Raw genomic sequence first — 26,717 nt, forward strand, 5'->3', positions numbered from 1 at the left:
GAATCATCAAAATAAAGTGTTAGCAGATATTAAGCAGACAGTTTACTAAAACTCTAGTTAGTTGACATGTAGTTGCAAAGTTATTTATAGTTAGTATAGATAAAGATGTTAGTATAGATGTGTCAAAAGAGGACCATGGAAATAAAGTGTTACCTTTACGTTAGCATTGTGTGCAGAAATCAAATGTAATTAATCCATGGTAAGTGCTAGTACTGAAACTTATCTTAAAGGAATGGTGCACCTGTTCAAATGAAGCAGACTGTTTAAAAGCATTTCTCCTTTTGTATTCATTAAAAGCATTTATTCAAAGGGATCATATACAGATTATATATATACATATATACAGATTGGTCATATAAAAAAGTGCTATATAAATAAAGATGTCTTGATTTGACTTAAAAACAAAGCAAATGTGTCTGTGATGAATTGATGTCTTGCAGTCTCTCTGTTCTTGCTCAGACGTGGACAGGCTCTGATCTCTGGTGTGGCGGCTTGAGTTCCTGTCAGGTTGGGGTTGGACTTCAGGCTTCGGGTCAAGTCTCGAGCTCAAGTCCTCCACCAAGGACAGCAAGCAGGTTATTTCCTATCCAATACAAAGATTATATGAACAAGTCAACTCATGAATGTTTTTAGAGCTAATTTACAACAGAACTGATTCTGTTATTTTTACTGTTTGAAGCTGCTTTGAAACAATCTGTATTGTATAAAGCCTTATATAAATTAAACTTGACTGGACTATAACAAGAACATCACAATGAACACAAATTACAATCTCACTACAAATTATTTAGAATTGAACACAAATGATAATAATCCTACTCTGTCTGTTACACTTCCTCACACCTGAAATCACTGATTGAGTGAATCTCCTGAGCTTCTCCAAGCTAGATCATTTCTAATCCATTGATGTTGTAAGATCTGCTCTAATGTCGGCCGTTTAGTTGGATCCCGGGTTAGGCACTGGCTAATCAGATCACTGCATTCTGTACAAATTTTAATAAGGAGAGAGCTGGTTAGACATGATCATGTGACTACAACATGATTAATATAATGTAAAATGTTCTTTATCTTTATTTTAAAAGTGAAGTATGTCATTTCTGCGACACTAGTGGCACCTACAGCGGAATTACAAAATAAAACATTTTCGAAAACCCTTGCAAACGTCCCTTTCACGCATCACGTCTTCTACAACTTAAACATCACAAACGCAGCTCTTACTGGTTCTTGTGAAGGCATGTTTCAGGTCCAACATATTAGGAATACTTTTAGCTATGTTGCATTTGTCTTTTTGAAAATTTATCGGGTGCATGAAGATGCTGTATGATACTGAAGCATGCTTTGTAGCGCATAGCATCACAATACTCTGTTCATTGTGTTCATGACCCGTTTAATCTTTGAAGGCATAAATGCAGAGAGTTTTGCCTTTCACTGCTGTAACTAAAGCTGAATTTCTTTTCCCATGACTCTGCCTGCTACAGTAGCCACGCCCCAAACTCTCGCTATACATTGAGATATAAATAAAAAAATCTTACATACTTCACCTTTAACAGTTTCTGTGCAGAGCCTTTGCTTTATGTGTGTGTTGATCAATGTTATCAATATTATTCACTCACCTTTGGATAAGTTGGTGTTCTGAAATGTAACTTTAGCTTGTTTGATTTCCATTCTATCCCAAAAAGGAGAACATGCGTTCACCATCTCGTACAACAACACTCCTAGAGCCCAGACGTTCGCTGCGACGGCGTGGAATCTCGGTTCTGCGAAGACTTCAGGTGGGCAGTAATCCAGTAATCCTGTAAGCAGACATTTGCACATTGTTAAAAAAAATTTTCAAAGCGTCAAATAATCAGTAAGTCACTACATTCAGGTTTCCACACTCTCAAAATGCTCACCAAGGTATATGTTGCTCTCGTAGCCATCGCTACTAAACAGCTGACCGCAGCCAAAGTCTATCAGCTTGAGCTCCAACGTGTTTTTCTTCAACAGGAAGTTCTGCGCATGAACATCATTATGAAAAACGCCATGCTCAATGCAGTGTTGTACTGCCAGCACAGCCTGTCGCATGATGACCCGTGCTGTTGTTTCGTCCAGTTGAGGATGACGAATGATGAAGTCCAGCAAGCTCTCGCAGGGTTCAGGGTACTCCATAACCAGAGTGAATTTTCGAGGATGTTCAAACCAATTGTACAGTTGTATGATGTAGGGGCTTATGGGTTCTCGCCTCATCATTAGCAGCAGCGCCACTTCTGTAACGAGAGGTTCGGGATGCCCAGGCTAGAGAAAAGTAGCAGACAGAAGGTTAGCTGGGTAAAAATCTGAAGAAAACATATCATTTTTAAATGTACTTTTCTTTGATCTTTGTAGATGTGTTCAACAGAGCCTTTTCAGCTCAAAGTTATTTGGCACTTCTAGACTTATTTGTCTATTATATTCACACCTAATGCTTCCTACAGGTGTATTAACTACAGTAATCAGCACTTAAACAACTAAACGCACATTCAGGTTTTGGCCAACTTACAATATCAAGATAACGGTTGTTGGCAGTCTTGCGTATCCGCTTGATGGCAACCTGAAAAAAAAAAAAAAAAAAGAATTCAATAACAGTAAAAGTATTCAAGCAGCTAACCTTGCACCAAGTATTAAACCATCTGTTAAATGTCTTCAATATGTTTTGATGCATGCAAGAGCAAAATGTTTTACAATTCGGTAAGATTTACCTTTTTGCCATCAAATTTGCGTGTCCCCTCGTACACCCTGCCAAATCCTCCGGATCCAATCATCTCTCCCACGTTAAAGAGAGACTCAAAGGACTCTGAAAACAAACAGAAAAATATGAGCTTTCGAGAAAATTGTTTTGTTTTAAAATTATCAGTGCTGGTTGTGTCGAGAAAATAATATTAATATTCTCTGAAAACAAGCCTTAAGATATTTTTAGTGGAAAACAAGACAACAATACTGTTTAAAACAATATTGAAGAAATAATGACTGGCGATTCACCATTATTTGTCTTGACTCTGGAGTGATCAGGTGACGGCTCAGGATCAGCTGACGGCTCCAGATCTGGTGGAGGGACAAAAGGCTCCACGACATCCACAGCACTACTGTGGCAACAGCAGCTGAAAGGACTCTTCATGGCCTTCCACAGCATCTTCAAGAAAGATCGAAATCTTTTCCTCTTCCTCCATTCTGTAGGTTTTTCTGAAATAAAGAAAAATGATAGAAAACACAACTATTAGAACTATCAACTATTAGAACTATCATTTGGCCAACTCTGGCACATGTGGCTCAGTTCTGGTAATGGCAAAGATCACACGGGCCTTATCTTAAAATAGATTTAATATATATTTATATTAAAACTTTTAATAAATACATTGCAATGTCTTATTAATGACATAACCGACTCTGTAATACTCGCCAGGACATTTTGACAATTTTGTGTTTATTCGACAATTCACGTGAAATAAGTCGCAAAACAGAATTGTTTTCGGGATCTTATGCTGTCTGAGAAGCGTGTGTTTCGGGTGTGTGTCAGACAGCGCAAGTACAATTGACCTGTACACTTTACACGGCCCAGCCTCATTCAATCTCACCTGTTGAGCTCTTGTTCACAGGAGAAGACTCCATGGCACCCTGGGCAGTTCGGCCATTTGAAGTCTCTGTTGGCTCAACAGGAACTTGACCTGGCAGCGGAGGGCTCATCCACTCTTCCAGGCTGTCAGACCTGGACAAACAGCGGTTGCCACAACTGCCCTGTTCGTTTGGGCTCTCCGATCCATCACCACTCCACCTCCAACAGACGCTGTACGAGCCTCTGCTGCTCAGGCTTAATGACTCTCTACAGAACCGCCTCTTTACATTGTCCTCAGAGAGGGACAAAGATGATGTGGACATGATGCCTGGTGAAGAATCTGCAATATTTCAAACATCAAAAACTGTTTTTTTAATAATATCAATAATTAATGTATTAACTGAGCCATAACTAAAAGTTTATTCTGACCTCTGCGAGACCATGTAGCAGGTCTTTTAAATGGATTGGATGGACGTCCATCATCTGGGCTCTGCTGGCTGCTGCTCTGCCACTTCCTCCTCCAGTGATCCTGACCTGTGGACACAAAAACAGACTCAGAGGGCAGAGGTGTTAAATATCCAGGTAGCTCCTGGCTCAGCGTCCGGGTCTGGTCTGGCAGCGGATCCTGATGGCGGTCATCAGAACCGGGTCTCCAAACCTCCTGACCGGCCGTCTGAGAGGAAGCAGCTCTCCTGGATCTGGAGGCTGGAATATTTCAGACATCACATAGTTAGTAATGTTTTAATAATAATCAATAATCAATGTCAGTGGTCAATTACAAACTGGTACTATAGTTACTCAAATTGAAAAGTTTATTTCATATGCAAGGAATCAAATAGATGTGATCACCTAGCTGGGAAAATTGGGGGATCAAATGGGTTCCCTCGCACAAGTTTCTTCACATTAATTTAGTCAATCATTGTACAACATCATACCATAAACAAATGAAAAACTAAAGCACTCACCTCCTCTTTCACCCCTGTGAGCCTTCGACATCCTCCTCCAAACTGCAATAAAAAATAATATAAAATACAATATAAAAAAGAATAAAATACAAATCTCCTCAGGAAAAAAAAAAATAATAAAAAAAAAGAAAAAAAAAAGAAAAGAAAAAAAGAATAATAAAATAAAACTGTCCTCAGAAATAATATGAACTCTTTAAAAAATAAAACTATGTAGATGATATATCCTCCGATGTCCTTCTAGAATAAAACTCTCAGAAATCCTCCAAACAGCTTCAAAATCCGCACAGGAAAAGCTTCGTAAAAGTCTCTGAATTCGCCTCGTCTCTCAACCAACAAATAGCGATCGGTTCGAGTGTGTATATATTCAGTCAGAATTCATAACTCGCGTCGCTATAGCAACTAAAATTTGAATCACTCATACGCGCACGCACACTTCAAGTCACGTGTGTGAGCAGAGCGCGTGAGCGCACATCGAATCTGAACACATTTATTGAAGTTACTAACTTAATTTTGACGTTTTCTTAATACATATTACATTTATTCTTTCTGAACAATTATTCTTCCTATTATTATAATCCGTGGAATTAAAATCCATCGTGTCCAAAATTTTTATTAGGCCTATTCATAATTGAGCAAAAGCGTCATTGCTTCTGTCTAAAGTGCATGAGGCCAGAAATGTTGAAGCGGGTGGGCCTTCATGAAACAGGGTGAGGAAATCATACAGGCCTAATCATATCGAGTATGAAAACTGTATGCCAAATTATCAGACAAAAAAAAAAAAAAAAATACGCAGCGCAGTATTAAGTTCAAAGTTACAAAACAGCAAATAACCTACATTCATGAACTTATGAATTTATATATGGTCAGACCAGATAAGCTACGCACAGACTATTTAAGACAGTACTGGCTATGACTCGATGACAAATGCTAGACTAAGACACTCTCTCCGCTCCTCAAACACTAGTTTTTATAGAGAGAGTTTCTCGAGTAAAGAAAACGCTGTACTTATTCAAACAAACAGTTCTTTATTTACCCTAATATTGTAAACAAGCAGAGATCTCCCTCCAAAGCGTGCAGCACTTCATTCACGATAGAGGCATGTGGAGTTATGAGGTTTGACTGACAGTTTGAAGAGCCAATGGAGTTACGAGGTTTAGTCACAAGTTCTTTTTAATACTTTTCATTGGTTAAATATTTTACAACCTAGAGACGTAAGGGGTGACCAATAGTAATGATTTATGGAGAAAAAAATAAAAATGATGAAATTTGTAGATACGAGGTTTCTGCATGTCAGCGACTATATGAATTAATGTTTACAATCTTTTAACTATAACTATACACTATAAATGTTTCTACTTTCTACACGGAGATGATCTCATCATAATAATGTCTTGTTATGGGAATTGCGCGGTTTCATTGCTTGGTTTCTTGCAGCAGTACATATCCAACTATATATCCAAATTAGGCGTTTAAAGTATCGACCGATCATATTTGTTTAATAATTTTCAAATTCAACTCCACATTCCACAAACGTGGAAATCTTACCATTACTTCCTGGGCGGGACTAACAGAAACTGATGAATCAAACTTTTCATTTTGACAAGTGGGAGAGGGGAGACTAGGAAACGGCCTGCAATTGACCATGGAAATCATTCTTTTAACTAAATAAACAAAGTTAAAGTGTGATGAGACATCTTTTTGGAAAATGACCAACTATTTATTGGGTGGGTCCAGGCCACTGAATTGAAGGGGGGTCAATTGCAATAAACTGTAAATTCATTAAATGATTGTACTCAATTAGCTTTCAGGCTATGATGAATAATTAAGGCTTTGAAAATTAATAATTCCATGAATTATAAAAACATTATTTTAAAGGTGAAGTATGTAGTTTCTGCAACACTAGTGGGACCTAGCGCAGGGCCGGATTTATGCACAGACTTATCCTGCAGCACATTAAGAACATTATACCTCCTGAACTAGACAGCCACCAGTTTGCTTACAAGGCGAACCGATCTACAGAGGACGCAGTCACCACAGCCCTCCTCACAGCCCTGTCCCATCTGGGGCTGTCTAACACATATGTTAGGATGCTATTTGTTGACTTCAGCTCTATGTTTAATACAATAATTCCCCACAAACTGGTACACAAACTCCTTAAGTTAGGTCTGCCCACCTCACCGTGTTCATGGATCAGAGACGTTTTAACCAGCAGACCACAAGTGGTAAGAATAGGGGATAATACATCATCTACCCTCGTTCTGAACTCTGCAGGGATGCGTACTCAGTCCAGCCCTTTTTACTCTTTTCACACACGACTGCACCCCATCCATGCCTCAAACACCATTGTGAAATTCGTTGACGATACCACTGTAGTGGGTCTCGTATCGGACAATGATGAGAACCACAACAGAGAGGAGATCCATCACCTGGCCCTGTGGTGTTCAGAACATAATCTGGTTTTGAATGCCACTAAAACCAAAGAGGTTATTGTGGACTTCAGAAGGACAGCACATGCTCGACTGCTCATACAGAGGGTGGAAGTGGAGCGTGTGGATAATATCAAGTTCCTGGGCATCCACATCACAGCAGACCTCACTTGGGCTCTTAACACGTCTCACCTGGTGAAGAAAGCTCAACAAACTCAACTCCTCAGGAAGTTGAAGCAGGTCGGACTCTCCTCTCGGCTGCTGATATATGGCACTCCTGTAGAAATTTAAGTATCCTTTGTCACTGTGTAAATGTGTGGTATGTCAGCTGCACAGCACAGCACAGGAAGGTTAAAATAGCGCAGAGTATTGTGGGAAATCCACTGACTAGTGTGACATAGGCAAAACATTTATTTTGCCACAATGTCAAAATATGAGGTAAATCCGGCCCTGGCTCTAAGACTACTAGGTATGAAGGGAATTATTTGAGATTTAGAATAACGGGGTGATTTATACTTGATATAGGCCTGAGTGCAATAATTCCAAACGGATATCCAAAACCTTAAATATAAAAAATTGAATCTCTGTCTTTCTTGCAGCCCTGACTGTGCTGTCGCTTTTAAACAGTAACTGTAGTAGTAACACCAGCCATGTGCTTACTCATGAAGAGAGAGAGAGAGAGAACGTCTCAGGTTACGTATGTAACTATGGTTCCCTGAGAACAGGGAACGAGACACTGCGTTTGAAACGCTATGGGGAACGTCACATGTGAACCGATGTCTGAAAGCCAAGTATCAAATCTCTCCAATCCTATTGGCCGGTGACAGCCTATGACGTCATCATAGCGTGACCCGGAAGTATATAAGGAGCGTCTAGAGAATCAGTCAGTATCTTATCGTCTGAGGGACTGTTCAGCAGGCAGCCCCGGAGCATGGCAAGGAAACGCAGAGTCTCGTTCCCTGTTCTCAGGGAATCATGGTTACATACGTAACCTGAGACGTTCCCTTTCGAAGGGAACTCTACTCTGCGTTTGAAACGCTATGGGGAACGATATACCCACGCTGCCATGCTTGAGGGGAGTGAATGCCAAATGGCTAGACAAACGTAAAAGCAATTTCGAAAGAAACGCCAGAGCAACTCACCCTCAGGTCACACAAAGGCTGTTAGTGACAGCATTCCCTACGGCCAACAGCCCAAGCTAAACCTCAAAGAGGCCTTCCGCAGAAAGCCTAGCAAGGCTGCTACAAGGCTTGTGGGACCAAATCTTCCGAAGAAAGAAGGTCCCTTTAAGGGAATATGGCCAGGGATCCGAAAGGAACCCCACCCAGCCACTAGAAGGGGGACATAGTCACCCTCAAATGCCACCAGGGAGGCCGACCTGGTCTGACAAAAAACCTAATCTCTGGCCAGCAACCTGTCTGTATACAGAGTCTCAACAACGCATTCTTCAGAGAAGACAGCGTGTAAGAGCGACTGCAGAAAGGCAGTAAGCAACTCAAACCCGAGCGTAGAGACGGGCATCCCGGAGAGCAGAACTCAGCTGAGTGCTTCTTACCCTCTTATTGAGGGTAGTAAACTCTGCTCAATCCTAGGATCTACTCAGCGCCTGATTATTTGCACTGAGGAGGCTGTGCGCTAAAGAAACCCTGATAAAGGGGAGCACAAACCAGCCTGGGGGCTGGTCTTAAAACGGGAGGAATCATAGAAGCCTTCAACCAATGACCAGCTTAGGGAGCTAAGCACTATATAGGAAACCCAAACAGGGGAGTACAAAGCTCGACCTAACAGATAGATCATACTGTAGGCACACAATCATGGAGGCCAGGAAGGGGCCTTACACGTGACCATAGTTCTACACAGAGTAGAAAACCATACATGATATGCTGCTAAAGTTACAGCCCCAGAAATGGGAGTGGAAGATCCAAGGGAGGCCTATCAAGGCCACACACCTTGAACACCTATCTTGCTGAGAGCAAGCATCTACCACATGAGAGTAACAGCAGATAAAACTGTAAAGTGCCAACACGACAGTCTACCTAACACAATCCAACAAGCAGTGTACTCAGTAAAAGCACCTTTTACTCTTAGAAGCAAGAGGAGTACAACATACGCCATCATGATCTAAAGGAGGCCCAGAAAACGGGCCTACAACTTCAGACAGACACGTGGCGTCAGCTCGTGGCAGTGTTTCAAGCTCCAGGGTGGACAACAACCGAACTACAGAGAGGTTACCAAATCAACTCAACCTGGGCCAATGGCCATCCAGTAGTGTACTCAGTAAAACACCTTTTACTCTCAAAACCAGAGGAGTACACATTACATACACCTACTACTTGTAGATACGTGGCGTTAGCTAGTGGCCACTAAAGTTCTAGGAGCAAAATAGAACCAACTTACTTATAAGGTAGCTATTTAGCTCGACTAGAGCTAAAGAAACCGACACAAAACAACAAGCTACATACTCAGTAAAAAACCTTCTACTCTCTAAGCAAGAGGAGTAGAACATACGCCATTGCGTCCCAAGGAGACCTCAGGACAGGTCTAAGAATCCAAACAGACACGTGGCATCAGCTCGTGGAAGTGCTACCAAGCTCAAGGGAGCAAATGTAGAAAAACCGAACCATTGTAAGGTTTACTAAATAAACTCACCCTGAGAGGCCACAAAGAGGTTTCTATAGGAGGCCCAGAAGGCCTACAACTTAAGACACGTGGCATCGGCTAGTGGCTATTATCTCCACACAAGCCATCAGGCCATACACTCAGTAATGCACCTTTTACTCTTAAACAAGAGGAGTACACAGTCCGCCACAATACTCTGAGAGAGGCCACAAAGAGGGCCTACTCCTATATTTAGCAGAGACAGGCGTGGCCAATGGCGGCGAAACAAATTCCAACACAGAACTGTGCCAACATGCTATTTGAAAGGAGACCTAAACGGGGCCTACAACTCCAACAACACGTGGCGTCAGCTAGTGGTATAAAGGGACCAAGCTCAAAGGAGACCAGCTCTAAACCCAACCAACAGTTGTGGGTAACTAGCTTAACACAACCTAAGCTAAGTCTACACATTCCAACAGGCAATTTACCAACTACAATTACAAAGGGCACAACAACATGCTACCAAGGTCTGAAGGAGGCCTAAAAGGCCTACTACCTCAAACAGACACGGCATAAACCTGTGGCAGTGCGAAATATTAAGTGAGCAAAACTCATGAACATCTACCAACAACGCTTGTAAAACACACGCTACCATACTAGAAGGAGGCTCAAACTGATAGAGCCTACAACTCCTACAGTATATGCAATATAGCTGTTGTGGCAGTGATCAAACCAAAGGTAGCTAACAGAACCAAAACTGAAAGTGAGGTTCCCTGCACTCAACATTTTTTTTTTTTTTTACACAAATAGCCTCTGTTTGAGAGCATGGTGACTAAGACACAAGCCTACTAATTATGAGAACAGGTGTTAACCTGTGGCAGCACTAGGAGTAAAGCTCACATACATGTAGGGCAAAAACTAGAACCCAAAGCAAACATAATGCTTTGATATAACACATGCTATCTAGAAAGGATAAATGCTCTCACCAAACAGAAAAACATCTGTACTGAACCTTAGAGAACGGGAGCTAAATAAGCTTGCACCATAACCTCAAACCTGAATGTTAATTAAAGGGGCTCAGGGGAAAGACAAATTCATAGCATGAATGAGGTTCTAGAAAGTGGGGCCTAGCATACACAGCATAAACTTATCTACGCAAAGATAAGGGCCTACCACCTGAAACAACAGCATCAGGGAGGCTCACAACAGCCTACTATCTAGCTGTTGACTTCAGCCATTGCACCTACACTGACAAGGGGAAAAAGGGCATATGGCCTAACAACTCCCTCAGGAGGATACGCCAGAACTAGGAAATATACAACCTAAGAAGGGATAGTAAAACAAAGGGGGATTTATTTTTTACAAAAAACACCTAATCCTAGTCCTAGCCTAGGCCGCTGAGCTGTGGGCCTGCAAGGCCGCACGAAGCAAGCAGCAAACAACGTCAGGTGGCCAGAGGCCGACAATAAACATAGATGTAACTGAAGTGACGAGTGCCAACTCAAACTTACTCTAGCTAAAACCAGAGGAGAAGCTACGCTACAAAATGGTGGCTAAGAGGCGGCACAAATATCATTCTAGCCAACCTAACAAACTTCAGTTTGCCCAAAAACCCCTATACTTTTCCCGACTACATGCTCAGGAAAAACTATACAGGAAAACAAGGTCAACATATTTTGAAACACAAATATAGACCCAGCTTACCTTCCTGCAGCTCGAAGACCGAAGACTCCTTCTTTCCTTCACTTTTCACATAGAAGGATGGAATCTAGGGTACTTTGAAGCCTAAAAGAGCCTCTTTCACTATCAAGCCAGAAGGCAGGCCTGTAAAAATTTTCATCATGGGCCCAGCCATCAGCCTGACTGTTCAAGAAGCACCTGAGCACGTTAAATGAATCCATAGCTCAGGAGGTGGAGGAAGAAGGGGCGAGGGCAGGTGTAAAGTCGCCCTCGCAAAGAGAGGGAATCGATTACCGACGCTGCTGGCGTCTGCGATCGATCACCTTCCTTAAATCCTGCTTCTTCCTCCTCGAGTCACGCCGTCTCTGCGACTTACTCCTGGGAGGAGGAGGAGCACGAGTGGCCACACTGGACCTCTGGACCTGTCTCTGAGCCTCAGCTCGAGATGGACCAGGACCTCCTGGCTGTCTGAGCCCAGATTCGGATCTGAGCGGGATGCAGGTTCTAAACGCTACCGAGCGCGCCCTCGCCTCCCTTAACTTTCCAACCACCGCCTCGACGGAGGTGCCAGAAAGTTCAGAGGGCGACACCGGGGCATCGAGGAGAAAGCCCTTCTCTTTCTCCCCGATGTCCGCCAGGTTCAACCACAGACGTCTCTCCGTGGCCACCATCGCCGCCATTGATCTTTCATCAATAGGGGGCATCGACACATACCCATGCTGGCTCAATCCCTCAACATCAGCGAAGTTCGCTCGCTGATGTCGATGAATACGAGCCGAATACGGGTTTTTCCATGCCTTCTCGATCTCAACATGAAGATCGGGAAGGAATGGAAGGCTCACGGGAGCTGCAGGGCCATGGCCGGAAAGGAACCGCTCGTCAATCCGTCCGCGTGCGGTTTCTTTCCTAACGCGCTCCCAAGGCAGCTGCAGCCTGCCAGAAGCGCACTCCATAACCTCCAGCAGCTCAGCATACGCAGGGCAGGGAGGCTTAGAAGAACCAGCAGGCTCACCTGCTTGTTCTTCAACCACCATCTCCTGCTCTCTGGGGCTATCAGCCAAAAGAGCACTCGCTGCTGGATCCGATGACGTCAAAGAAAGGACGTCATCATCATCCAGCAGCTCATCCCCGTCAGCCGCTGGGGGCTGAGAAAGATTAACGCCTCTCTCAAACTCCTCAGCGAGCTCCACCTGCGAGCCTCATGATTTCAGCCACCGCTCTGCCTCCGCGCGAGCGGGGCCAGAACCACCAGGCACAGATGCCGCCGCCCCTTCCCTCGAGAAGAGTGACAGGCGGGAATGGAGCGTCTTCATGGGAAAACGCTCACAGTTAACACAGACAGCACCCTCAAGCACTGTCCGTGCGTGCTTTTCGCCCAAACAGAAAACGCACAGGTTTTGTGTGTCCTCAGGTGTCAAAAACTTTGGACATGGGTCAGCACACTTCCTGAAACGTTTGTCAGACATGATAGAAAATATTCCTTACCAGATTCGATTGTAAAGCGATCAGACACAACAGTCCCGAAAGACGAAAAGATACTGATTGATTCTCTAGGCACTCCTTGTATACTTCCGGGTCGCACTATGATGACGTCATAGGCTGTCGCCGGCCAATAGGATTGGAGAGATTTGATACTTGGCTTTCAGACATCTGTTCACGTGTGACGTTCCCCATAGCATTTCAAAAGCAGAGTAGAGTTCCCTTCGAAAGAGAACTCTCTCTCCCTCAACAAGAACAGAGTTGAACTAACCATGCAAGTTCATCACAACTTCTTCATTCGACGCAGAAGAAATTGACTGAAACTCATGGAATCATCACAATCCTTGTTCAGGAACTTCACAAACTGCCTCCACTGCAAACAGCCATGCAAGTATCATACATTTAATGAGGTGCTCTGAAAATAATAAGCTGATGGTTCTTTTCATGGTAAATAACTCTTTTCCATAGCCTCATTCCCTGTTTCCATTTTTTGGTTCATTCTTTCATTTCCCATTTTACCCATGTACTGTATGTGGGATTGTGTGTGTTTGGATTTGTTGTTCATGATTTAGTTAATAAACTTGTGCACAATACATAATTTGGTTCTGACTCCCTGCCTGCAGATAAATGTCACTTAAATGATTGATCTTGTTTCACGCTCTGAGCATTGTAAATGCTAAGAAAGAATTATTTATCTGTGGCCATGAAAAATACCAATAATGATCAATACTGACAAACTGATTAATTGATTGTAATGTTAATGTAGCTACATCAAGTTAATCCGTTTAACTGATCCAAATATTCGTAATTAATCATACCAAGTTACAAATAATTATTAACATTTCCCATTTGAGCTAATTTGAGCAACATTTATAGATGAAATTAACTAATTTATTAATTGACGATCTTTACAACGGAACTGAATCAACACTGAACAATGACACTAATTTCTTTTAGAGCTGCTGTACAGCCAAAATGAACTGTTTGCATCACTGAATAATTATTTTCCTGTTATCACTGTAAAGCTGCTTTAAAACAATCTGTATTGAATAAAGCACTAATAAAGGTGAATTGACATAAACATAATACATTAAACTTCTGAAGCATTTATTAATCTCAATGTAATATATTTTTTAAATCAAAACTTGTACTGAGCTAACATGAACTAACAATAAACAGCTGTAGTTTAACATGTAACATGTATTCCTCACTGTTAGTTAATATTATTTATGTTGATTACACATTATTTTGATGGTTCCTCAACATTCTATTAGCTATAAGCAACTTTGCAACTACATGTCAACTAACTCTCATTAAAGTATTAGTAGACTGTAGTAAACTGTTAGGTTAGGGTTAGTTTAAGTAGAATAAGTTGACAGAAAAATAGTTGCAAAGCTACTTATAGTCAGTGGAATGTTGAGGAATCATCAAAATAAAGTGTTAGCAGAGATTAAGCAGACAGTTTACTAAAACTCTAGTTAGTTGACATGTAGTTGCAAAGTTATTTATAGTTAGTATAGATAAAGATGTTAGTATAGATGTGTCAAAAGAGGACCATGGAAATAAAGTGTTACCCTTACTTTAGCATTGTGTACAGAAATCAAATGTAATTAATCAATGTTAAGTGCTGGTACTGAAACTTATCTTAAAGGAATGGTGCACCTGTTTAAATGAAGCAGACTGTTTAAAAGCATTTCTCCTTTTGTATTCATTAAAAGCATTTATTCAAAGGGATCATATACAGATTATATATATACATATATACAGATTGGTCATATAAAAAAGTGCTATATAAATAAAGATGTCTTGATTTGACTTAAAAACAAAGCAAATGTGTCTGTGATGAATTGATGTCTTGCAGTCTCTCTGTTCTTGCTCAGACGTGGACAGGCTCTGATCTCTGGTGTGGCGGCTTGAGTTCCTGTCAGGTTGGGGTTGGACTTCAGGCTTCGGGTCAAGTCTCGAGCTCAAGTCCTCCACCAAGGACAGCAAGCATGTTATTTCCTATCCAATACAAAGATTATATGAACAAGTCAACTCATGAATGTTTCTAAAGCTAATTTACAACAGAACTGATACTGTTTGCATCACTGATTCTGTTATTTTCCTGTTTGAAGCTGCTTTGAAACAATCTGTATTGTATAAAGCCTTATATAAATTAAACTTGACTGGACTATAACAAGAACATTACAATGAAAAACAAATTACAATCTCACTACAAATCATCTAGAATTGAAGACAAATGATAATAATCCTACTCTGTCTGTTACACTTCCTCACACCTGAAATCACTGATCGAGTGAATCTCCTGAGCTTCTTCAATCTAGATCATTTCTAATCCATTGATGTTGTAAGATCTGCTCTAATGTCGGCCGTTTAGTTGGATCCCGGGTTAGGCACTGGCTAATCAGATCACTGCATTCTGTACAAATTTTAATAAGGAGAGAGCTGGTTAGTCATGACCATGTGACTTGGCATCTATGAAAACAGCACCTACAACATGATCAATATAATGTAAAATGTTCCTTATCTTTACTTAAAAAGTGAAGTATGTAGTTTCTGCGACACTAGTGGCACCTAGAGCGGAATTACAAAATAAAACATTTTCGAAAACCCTTGCAAACGTCCCTTTCGCGCATCACGTCTTCCACAACTTAAACATCACAAACGCAGCTCTTACTGGTTCTTGTGAAGGCATGTTTCAGGTCCAACATATCAGGAATACTTTTAGCTGTGTTGCATTTGTCTTTATGAAAATGTATCGGGTGCATGAAGATGCTGTATGATACTGAAGCATGCTTTGTAGCGCATAGCATCACAATACTCTGTTCATTGTGTTCATGATCCGTTTAATCTTTGATGTTATTAATGCAGCGAGTTTTGCCTTTCACTGCTGTAACTAAAGCTGAATTTATTTTCCCATGACTCCACCGGCTACAGTAGCCACGCCCCAAACTCTCGCTATACATTGAGCTATATATAAAAAAAATCTTACATACTTCACCTTTAACAGTTTCTGTGCAGAGCCTTTGCTTTATGTGTGTGTTGATCAATGTTATCAATATTATTCACTCACCTTTGGATAAGTTGGTGTTCTGAAATGTAACTTTAGCTTGTTTGATTTCCATTCTATCCCAAAAAGGAGAACATGTGTTCACCATCTCGTACAACAACACTCCTAGAGCCCAGACGTTCGCTGCGACGGCGTGGAATCTCGGTTCTGCGAAGACTTCAGGTGGGCAGTAATCCAGTAATCCTGTAAGCAGACATTTGCACATTGTTAAGGATTTTTTTTAAAGCGTCAAATAATCAGTAAGTCACTACATTCAGGTTTCCACACTCTCAAAATGCTCACCAAGGTATATGTTGCTCTCGTAGCCATCGTTACTAAACAGCTGACCGCAGCCAAAGTCTATCAGCTTGAGCTCTAACGTGTTTTTCTTCAACAGGAAGTTCTGCGCATGAACATCATTATGAAAAACGCCATGCTCAATGCAGTGTTGTACTGCCAGCACAGCCTGTCGCATGATGACCCGTGCTGTTGTTTCGTCCAGTTGAGGATGACGAATGATGAAGTCCAGCAAGCTCTCAGGGTTCAGGGTACTCCATAACCAGAGTGAATTTTCGAGGATGTTCAAACCAATTGTACAGTTGTATGATGTAGGGGCTTATGGGTTCTCGCCTCATCATTAGCAGCAGCGCCACTTCTGTAACGAGAGGTTCGGGATGCCCAGGCTAGAGAAAAGTAGCAGACAGAAGGTTAGCTGGGTAAAAATCTGAAGAAAACATAATTTTTAATTGTACTTTTCTTTGATCTTTGTAGATGTGTTCAACAGAGCCTTTTCAGCTCAAAGTTATTTGGCACTTCTAGGCTTATTTGTCTATTATATTCACACCTAATGCTTCCTACAGGTGTATTAACTACAGTAATCAGCACTTAAACAACTAAACGCACATTCAGGTTTTGGCCAACTTACAATATCAAGATAACGGTTGTTGGCAGTCTTGCGTATCCGCTTGATGGCAACCTGAAAAAAAAAAAAAAAAAAAAAGAATTCAATAACAGTAAAAGTATTCAAGCAGCTGACCTTGCACCAAGTATTAAACCATCTGTTAAATGTCTTAAATATGTTTTGATGCATGCAAGAGCAAAATGTTTTACAATTCGGTAAGATTTACCTTTTTGCCATCAAATTTGCGTGTCCCCTCGTACACCCTGCCAAATCCTCCGGATCCAATCATCTCTCCCACGTTAAAGAGAGACTCAAAGGACTCTGAAAACAAACAGAAAAATATGAGCTCGCTAGAAAATTGTTTTGTTTTAAAAATATCAGTGCCGGTTGTGTCGAGAAAATAATATTAATATTCTCTGAAAACAAGCCTTAGGACATTTTTAGTGGAAAACAAGACAACAATACTGTTTAAAATAATGTTGAAGAAATAATGACTGGCGATTTACCATTATTTGTCTTGACTCCGGAGTGATCAGGTGACGGCTCAGGATCAGCTGACGGCTCCAGATCTGGTGGAGGGACAAAAGGCTCCACAACATCCACAGCACTACTGTGGCAACAGCAGCTGAAAGGACTCTTCATGGCCTTCCACAGCATCTTCAAGAAAGATCGAAATCTTTTCCTCTTCCTCCATTCTGTAGGTTTTTCTGAAATGAAGAAAAATAGAAAACACAACTATTAGAAACATCTCTGACCTCAAATTAAGCAATGATAGAACTGTTACTGTTACATTCTTAACTGTAATGTTACAAATCCAAAGTAATGGAAATATTTCCAAGCTATCCGCCTGCTTAAAGGAAATATACATTTCCAGGCTTCATTTGGCCAACTCTGGCACATGTGGCTCAGTTCTGGTAATGGCAAAGATCACATGGGCCATATTTTAAAATAGATTTAATATATATTTATATTTAAAACTTTTAACAAATACATAGCAATGTCTTATTAATGACATAACCGACTCTGTAATACTCGCCAGGACATTTTGACAATTTTGTGTTTATTCGACAATTCACGCGCAATAAGTCGCAAACCAAAAATTGTTTTCGGGATTGTATGCTGTCTGAGAAGCGGGTGTTTCGGGTGTGTGTCAGACAGCGCAAGTACAATTGATCTGTACACTTTACACAGCCCAGCCTCATTTAAATCTCACCTGCTGAGCTCTTGTTCACAGGAGAAGACTCCATGGCACCCTGGGCAGTTCGGCCATTTGAAGTCTCTGTTGGCTCAACAGGAACTTGACCTGGCAGCGGAGGGCTCATCCACTCTTCGAGGCTGTCAGACCTGGACAAACAGCGGTTGCCACAACTGCCCTGTTCGTTTGGGCTCTCCGATCCATCACCACTCCACCTCCAACAGACGCTGTACGAGCCTCTGCTGCTCAGGCTTAATGACTCTCTACAGAACCGCCTCTTTACATTGTCCTCAGAGAGGGACAAAGATGTTGTGGACATGATGCCTGGTGAAGCATATGGGATATTTCAAACATCAAAAACTGTTTTTTAATAATATCAATAATCAATGTATTAACTGAGCCATAACTCCTTTAATAAAAGTTTATTCTGACCTCTGCGAGACCATGTAGCAGGTCTTTTAAAAGGATTGGATGGACGTCCATCATCTGGGCTCTGCTGGCTGCTGCTCTGCCACTTCCTCCTCCAGTGATCCTGACCTGTGGACACAAAAACAGACTCAGAGGGAAGAGGTGTTAAATATCCAGGTAACTCCTGGCTCAGCGTCCGGGTCTGGTCTGGCAGCGGATCCTGATGGCGGTCATCAGAACCGGGTCTCCAAACCTCCTGACCGGCCGTCTGAGAGGAAGCAGCTCTCCTGGATCTGGAGGCTGGAATATTTCAGATATCACATAGTTAGTAATGTTTTAATAATAATCAATAATCAATGTCAGTGGTCAATTACAAATTAGTACTATAGTTACTCAAATTGCAAATTTATTTCATATGCAAGGAATCACAAATACATGTGATCACCTAGCTGGGAAAATTGGGGGATCAAATGGGTTCCCTTGCACAAGTTTCTTTTCTTCACATTAATTTAGTCAATCATTGTACAACATCATACCATAAACAAATGAAAAACTAAAGCACTCACCTCCTCTTTCACCCCTGTGAGCCTTCGACATCCTCCTCCAAACTGCAATAAAAAAACAATACAAAATACAATATAAAAAAGAATAAAATACAACTCTCCTCAGAAATACCCCACCTCCAAAAATAAATAAATAAAAAATAATAAAATAAAATAAAAAAAATAACGTAAATGAAACACCAAACTCCTTCTAATAAGAAAAGAACAATAAAATAAAACTGTCCTTAGAAATAATATGAACTCTTTAAAAAATGAAACTCTATGTAAAGGATATATCCTCCGATGTCCTTCTAGAATAAAAGTCTCCTTTCAGAAATCCTCCAAACAGCTTCAAAATCACAAGATTCGCACTGAAAATGCTCTGCAAAAGTCTCTGAATTCGCCTCGTCTCTCAACCAACAAATAGCGATCGTTCGAGTGTGTATATATTCAGTCTGATTTCGTATCACGCGTCGCTATAGCAACTAAAATTTGAATCACTCACACCTGAAGTCGCGTGTGTGAGCAGAGCACGTGAGCGAACTCCAGTGCAGACAGACATACAGTACACAGGAATTATACAGTAGAGATGACATATAACAAGAATATGAGAAAACAAAAATTTAAATAATGCAATATAATATAGTAGAAAACTAGAGGGAAAAAATATATTACGGTTTTGGCCAGCTTACAAAGGCCGCATCCGCTTGATGGCAACCTGAAAAAAAAAAAAAAAAAAAAAAAATCAATAACAGTAAAAGGATTCAAGCAGCTGACCTTGCACCAAGTATTAAACCATCTGTTAAATGTCTTAAATATGTTTTGATGCATGCAAGAGCAAAATGTTTTACCATTCGGTAAGATTTACCTTTTTGCCATCAAATTTGCCCTGCCAAATCCTCCGGATCCAATAATCTCTCCCACGTTAAAGAGAGACTCAAAGGACTCTGAAAACAAACAGAAAAATATGAGCTTGCGAGAAAATTGTTTTGTTTTAAAAATATCAGTGCTGGTTGTGTCGAGAAAATAATATCAATATTCTCTGAAAACAAGCCTTAAGATATTTTTAGTGGAAAACAAGACAACAATACTGTTTAAAATAATGTTGGAAAATAAAAAATTAAATAATGCAACATAATATAGTAGGAAACTAGAGGGGAAAAAAATATAATTGTTTTAATGGATGTACAGATGTTATTTACAAGCGTACAGTTTATGTAGGCTAATTTACAAATGTGAGATTTATAGATGTTATGTAGGCTACAAATGTACAGTTATTGTGGTCAGTTTATATTATGGGAGTTTTTAATTGTTCACGCTGAATATAGCCTGCGGGGAAAAAAACAGTTTATGATCAAAGCAATTTATGTTTCTAGCGGTGTTTTTATTATCAATGTTTAATTGAATAATTTCAGTAGTAATTTATACATCCACTACATTCACATATCCAATCAGCATCTACATTTTATTATTTCTTCACTTTTATGGTAGGATGCAGCCAACTCCTGTTCATATAAAAATGGCCTCCCATCTCATTCTTCAATCTTTTTTTACACAAACAGCTCTTTCGTTGCATAAGGGACTGTGTTAATGATCTTGTAGTGTGATTTGGGATGCACTTATATACTAATTTCACCTACTATTATTTGGACTAAGATATCACTAGGATGTTGGCATGAGACATTTGGAAGATGTTGTATTTTGGTTATTATATCATGACTTAAGTAAACCAACAAAATATCAAAGTGTAATGGTGTTATAATATAATGTTGTGTGGAATGTTAGCATTATGATGTTTATCAGGCTTTGGGTTTTGTTTACCTTACCTCATGACTATAAATGCTGCTTAAGTAAATAAGAATTGTACTTTACCTTTACTAATAATGTTGCTCTTTTTCCACTAGATGTCAGTACACCACAAAAGAAGTAAAATGTTTAGAAAAAACCACTAGAGCAGAATTGATGAGGTGTTCTGTAGTGCTATATTAAGTGTTATTTAGACTTCCAGATTGATTTAAAAAAGGCATATTAATTTGCATATTAACTATCCTAAATAGTATGAGAAATTAGTATAAGTGCATTGCAAATCATACTATAAAATCATTACCACACGCAACGAAAGAGGTGTTTGTGTACAAAATGTTGAAGAATGGGAGGCCTTTTTTTAAATCAACAGCAGTTTTCATAAGTGAAGAAATAATGAAATTAAGCTAACAAATTTAATTAGATGCTGATTGGATATGTGAATGTATTGGATGTAGTATAAATTAGGGGGAGACCAGATATGGTTGTAACATGGGGAGAGTTGTAACACCAATTCCACCAATCAGGGATAAGCTTGGAGTCCTATGATAATCAGTGTTTACCCACTTCCTCTATGAATGGTTTTATATATATATATATATATATATATATATATATATATATATATATATATATATATATATATGAAGAGTTCAGATGCAAAAGCCTCTAAGTGTTATGTGCTGTGCTGTATAGATGAGGCGAATACGGAAATCCACAATTATATGGGCTTTATTGAACAATCCAGGAACTAAGAAACAGCGTGAACACACATATCAAACAAGATAACGGACAAGGAGTGCAGTGAGTGAGTCCAACTTAAAGGGAGTGCTGACGAGGACAACAGGTGCTGGGAATCCGGGGAGATGGCGGGAAGACTGATGAGGGAAGTGCAAACAGGAGTGCGGAACAGGAGGATTCTGGGAACTGGAGTCCGGGAAGGCGTGAATGTAACACTAAGTGCCGTCTGAAATTTTCTTCTAAAATGAACATTTTTATCAAGCTTGTATGTTTATGTTAAGTTATTTAACTTTAATGAAAGGGACCTATTAATTGCCATTAAAGTGAAATTACTGAACCTAAACATACAAGCTTCAAACTCTTCAAATATATATATATATATATATATATATATATATATATATATACACACACCAAAATCTGCAGAGTTAATCAACTCTGCTCAGAGTACATATGGTCCCTCTCTAAATAGTGTTAAAACAACACTGAAGCAGAGTTAAAGTTAATGAAATAATGAAGCAATTAATTAAGTGATGACTGTGCATTAGTGATGAACACCCGCTGTTAACAAGCAGAATCACTGAAGAAAAGAGAAACACAAGAACTACAACTGACTTCAGTCACAGCCTTACTAATTGCTTAATTATCTCATTATATATATATATATATATATATATATATAACAGATTTTTGGGTAATAATGTAAATATTTTTGTTTAGTACTCCAGAATTTTTGCTCATAAAATATAACTTATATTACATTAAGTTGTAGTTTCTCTGGCTAATTTTAAACCCTTATGCTAATATGGCTAGCTAAACACTGGCTGACATGGGTGGGGTGGGTTGTAAAACATTGGTAAAAAGTGTTACAACTGTCCCCTTATACAACTAAGAACACATTCTAATTATACAGAATGTAGACAGTGAAAAAAAAGTAACTGATGAGGTTTGAAAGAGGGACAAGTCTGTCAGATAAGTTGCGAAGAAAATGTTGATAGCCAGTGGTGAGGGTTCTGAAACCTCAGACAATGAAAACTTTTATGTTGTCTGTATGGAGCCATTTGGCAACTCAAAGCCAAAGGATGTGTGGGTAAAATGTGCCATATACAGTCTCTGGACCCACCAAGCCTACACTATATGGGTTAAAAACATTGATTTTTCACCACTGTTAATCTAATTGAGAATATTCACACATAGACACAAAAATTTACACTTTTTTCGGTTACACTTTATTTTAAGGTGTCAGTATTACAGTGTAATACATTTAAGTACTGAGTAATAACAATTACCTGTTACCCTTTTTTGTTACATCTACATGTTCTTTACACAGGTACACTGCAGTCAAGTGTTCATTAAGCATAAATACCGCTAAGGAAGTTTGTTCTAGTAGACTAAATTACACACAAACACACACACACCTCCTGATTCAAACAGTAAGTGGATTTGAGTTATGGTCAGTTCTTTTGGATTGTTTCAATAAACTTGTTTTTGAAGCATGTTGCATAGTGTGGCTTCTGTTTTTGCGTCTTTTGTCTAATTGTTACATCTTACCCCAGCATGTTACAACTTACCTCAGTAGTGGGGTAGATTGTAACAAAGGCACAACATGTATTTGACATCAGCTCACAAGGGCTGTGATTTTCTTAAAGATGTTTGAATTGGTGCCTTTGTTATAAAAAAAAAAAAAAAATGTAGGTACTACTTTGTATAAAAGTTTGAGCACTCTCAAAAATTCAGTGAGTTACAGATACTGAAGCAAAAAGTGTTACAGCCATACCCGGTCTCCCCCTACTTAAATTATTTAATCATAAATTGATAATAAAAACTCTAGGTAATCATATTTTATAATAATATTTATAAAAAAATTGCTAAACCTACACTTCTCTTGCTCTCTTCACTCTGCTCTCTGTCTTGCCAAGGCCTTCTGTGTGGAATAACATACAATTTCTGCATATGTGTAATATAATATGTGTACTGTGCACATTATGCAAATGTATTCAAAATGTTCAATATACAACCAGAGCACATGGCTGAAAATAACATATATCCCAAAATGCAACATGTTTAACTTGACTTTCCATTTCCAGTGTGAGAAATAACCTGGAAAAAAATGCAGCCATCTCTTGTGTTTCGATTATAAACGATCAATTAATGACTGGCAAAAGTTTTTTACAAAAAAAAAAAAAAAAAAAAGTATTTCCATTATGGACACTTGGGTGGTCCACAAAAGAAAGAAAGAAAGAAAGAAAGAAAGAAAGAAAGAAATCAATCAATCAATCAATCAATCGCCAGACAAATGTTGGTTTCCCAAAGTGCTGTTTATTTGCTGCATGTATGGGATATATTTACAGAACGAAAACTGTACAAATCAAAAGTGGATAAACTAGGAAAATTGTCCAAGTTTACAACACTGCTTTCCACAAAGCCAATGCAATAGCAACATCTAATGATGTTATAAATTCACATTGTGTGTATGTTAACATGATGTTTATCAGACGTTGGGTTTCGGTTAATACCTCACAACTAAATGTCGGTGTTTGACGTCACTAAGATGTTGGCATGAGACATTTGGAAGATGTTTTATTTTGGTTACTTAACACCACAACTCAACTTAAAACCAACAAAATATCAATGTCTGCTATTGTAAGTATTGTAAGACGCTGGCATTAGACATTGTCCTGAAATACAATTTTGGTCACTCAACGTCAGAACCTATATTCAACCAAAGAGGAACGTCTCATGATGTTGGTGGTCATTGAGATGCAGCCGCACCACCTTTTCCAGCATACCTCCAACACCTCATCTCTTCCTTTTTTCTAAGTTGCCTCATTCTATCCAATCCCGTAGACTGAGGGGTTAATTAGCTCAGAGCTTGAGCCGAGTCTTGGGACTGAGCCCCTCCTACAAGGTCAGCAAGCTAAATTCCTTTACCATCATTTATCAAGACTGGATGTGAACTCGTGAAGCTTTACATAAATCCATGTAAGATTAGTTTACTACACAGTAGTTTACATGCATACTGTGCAGTATTCACTAAGTCATAAGTGAGTATTCCATTCTAAACGTATCCTGTGTGTGTGGCGTGGGTGGAATAGTGGAGTTGTAGCGTTGGTGCTGACAGCCAGGCGCAGAGGAATTTCTCATGGTAATGATTCTCAGTGTAGAGAGGACCTTTAATTGGGTGAATATGTCATAAGGGCTCACAGTTAATCATAGCAAATAGAGAAATAGAGGATGGCTGAGAGGAAGTTTGGGTCGTTTGGGAAATGGTGAAGAATGTAGGTTGTTGTAGTTGGGCTTTAGCAATCTGTGCCATATGTAATTGGTGACTGAATTTTTTAGATAACTGGATGTTTCTCATTTATGTGATGGAAGCGAGAACTTTTTGAAGCCTTCAATGCCTCTTAGATGATAAAGAGTTTTATATATACTAGCAGCAGATGTGACACTGTAAGACTGTGCGTTAAATAGTGACTCACTTATTTAAAAGAATGAAAAAGAATTATGAATAAAATTATGAAGGCATAACATTTAACTGCTACTCTCAATCTCTTGAAGCTTCAGGCAAAGAAAAAAGATTAAAAAATATAAATAAATATACATACCATTACATTGAGTTGTCACGAAAAAGTTATAAGATGGATGCTAACAAACCTGATTCAACAAATACATGAGCAATATCACACTCGTAGCCGTGCGATATGGCTGTATATCAGCACGGCTGTGATTCAGCATGAGGCCGAAGGCCAAGTGTGATATTGCATTTATACAACAGTTCGACGGCACGAGTGTGTAAATAAATAAGAAACAACAACGGATTGTCTTTAAAAACCCTCTTTTGTGAGGAACTACTTCCTTCCGTCACAGATTCAAATCTCAAGTTGACAGTTTAACAGTTGAGCCCATGCCTCCGTTATCTAAAACGTCACTTTAGAACTAATAACGAAGGAACGTTGAGCTACTTCATTGAAACTCATTAATATATATATATATATATATATATATATATATAAGTAATATATGTAGAGTATTATGAGAGTGAGATTGCCTGAGCGAGTGTATTACCTGCAATACTTTATAGGCTCATTAGTTAACATTAGTTAACTACATTAGTTAACATGAACTAATAATGAACTGCACTTCTACAGCATTTATTAAACTTTGTTAATGTTAATTTCAATATTTACTAATACATTATTAAAATCTTGTTAACATTAGTTAATGCATTGTCAACTAACATGAACAAACAATGAACAACTGTATTTTCATTAACTAACGTTAACTAAGATTAGTAAATAAATACAATAACAAATGTATTGCTCATGGTTAGTTCATGTTAGTTAATATATTAACTAATGTTTAACTAATGAACCTTATTGTAAAATGTTACCCTTGCATCTCTGATATTCTTCAGGTCAATCTTAAATTCATAATCACAAAATTAGTTTGAATGTCCACTGAGGAAAGCGATATCTTTGTCTTTGTCCTTTTAACATCAGGCTTTCATCACTCCCATGACAATGCATTTGTCAGTTGCGCAGGGTTGCCAGGTTTTCACAACAAAACCTGCCCAATTGCTACTCAAAACTAGCCCAATTGCATTTCATGGGGGGTCCCACAGTAAAAATCGCATTCCAGTGGCTAATTATCATGTTATTTGGGGTCGCTTCAACCCGCGGACATGAAAAACAACCCGTGGCAACAGTGTAAAAGTAGTCCAATTCCGCCGGAAAACCACGGACTTGGCAACGCTGCAGTTGCGTCTTGTAAGATGTTGTTTAAAGTAAAAACAATGCCCTTGTTTCCATGTTTCAGTCCATTTCAATATAAAAGTCTTTGCGACCGACTCACTCACTCATAAAGACAGTCTTTGCCACCATCTAATGGCGTATTAAACTTTCACTGAAGTCGAAATCACTAACAGACTCTTTCTCAATACCAAAAAATATGGCATATTATTTATATAAAATATTATTTATTGAACAAAAATATTTAAATGAACAACAGTAGCCATCATAACAGTATAAGAAGTAAAACAGGAAATAAATACAAGCAAACAGTTCAGTCAAACGTACAAAAGCAGCACTCTATTTAGTATGGGATTTAATTTAAATTTAAATATAAAGTTATGAAACTTAAGCCAAATCTCTGGAACAAGTAATAGATTAATAAGACCAAAGATGGCCTGTTTCATATACCCAAAAGGAATTATACCTCATGTTTAAACACTATCTACATATGAGCCAGTGGCAAATTCCCAAAGGACTGGCCAAGATGAAGCTGCTCTCTGCGGGTACATGAGCGCTGAAGGGTCGCTGACGGCCTGGAGCAAGCGTCTAAACAAATTTTCAAATAGGCT

General features: G+C 39.3%; 2 protein-coding genes across 12 annotated transcripts in view; one reads left to right on the top strand and one right to left on the bottom strand.

The window, feature by feature from the left end:
- The window catches only part of LOC127505693 (protein adenylyltransferase SelO-like), a 557,335-nt gene that overhangs the window by 275,341 nt on the left and 255,277 nt on the right, over nt 1-26,717 (top strand). The gene's annotated exons all lie outside the window — the stretch shown is intronic.
- Nucleotides 280-19,708, bottom strand: LOC127505694 (serine/threonine-protein kinase pim-2-like). 11 transcript variants are annotated; one of them, XM_051881428.1, is made up of 11 exons: nt 18,839-19,501; nt 18,402-18,572; nt 3,998-4,102; nt 3,591-3,896; nt 2,998-3,198; nt 2,718-2,812; nt 2,519-2,569; nt 1,893-2,274; nt 1,614-1,793; nt 844-983; nt 284-583 (listed from the first exon to the last, which is right to left on the bottom strand). In XM_051881428.1, the coding sequence occupies exons 1-10, from the start codon at nt 18,867-18,869 to the stop codon at nt 850-852; spliced, it is 1,656 nt and encodes a 551-aa protein (XP_051737388.1). In that variant the 5' UTR covers nt 18,870-19,501; the 3' UTR covers nt 284-583; nt 844-849. The 11 variants fall into 11 exon arrangements, with proteins under 11 accessions (XP_051737391.1, XP_051737389.1, XP_051737390.1 ...); XM_051881427.1 differs by having other exon boundaries at nt 285-583; nt 3,591-3,908; nt 18,839-19,495; XM_051881434.1 differs by lacking the exons at nt 18,402-18,572; nt 18,839-19,501 and adding exons at nt 4,534-4,575; nt 12,723-12,807 and having other exon boundaries at nt 286-583; nt 3,591-3,908.

The sequence above is a fragment of the Ctenopharyngodon idella genome, chromosome 23 (assembly GCF_019924925.1).
Source record: "Ctenopharyngodon idella isolate HZGC_01 chromosome 23, HZGC01, whole genome shotgun sequence".
NCBI lineage: Eukaryota > Metazoa > Chordata > Actinopteri > Cypriniformes > Xenocyprididae > Ctenopharyngodon > Ctenopharyngodon idella.

Excerpts from the sequence above, each read along its gene's own strand:
- LOC127505694 (XM_051881427.1), bottom strand. The coding sequence starts at position 18,869 with ATGTCGAAGGCTCACAGGGGTGAAAGAGGAG. Across the intron at positions 4,103-18,401 it reads GTCTGTTTTTGTGTCCACAG|GTCAGGATCACTGGAGGAGG; the intron begins GTCAGGATCACT and ends TTGTGTCCACAG. Across the intron at positions 2,570-2,717 it reads GCAAATTTGATGGCAAAAAG|GTTGCCATCAAGCGGATACG; the intron begins GTAAATCTTACC and ends TTTTTTTTTCAG.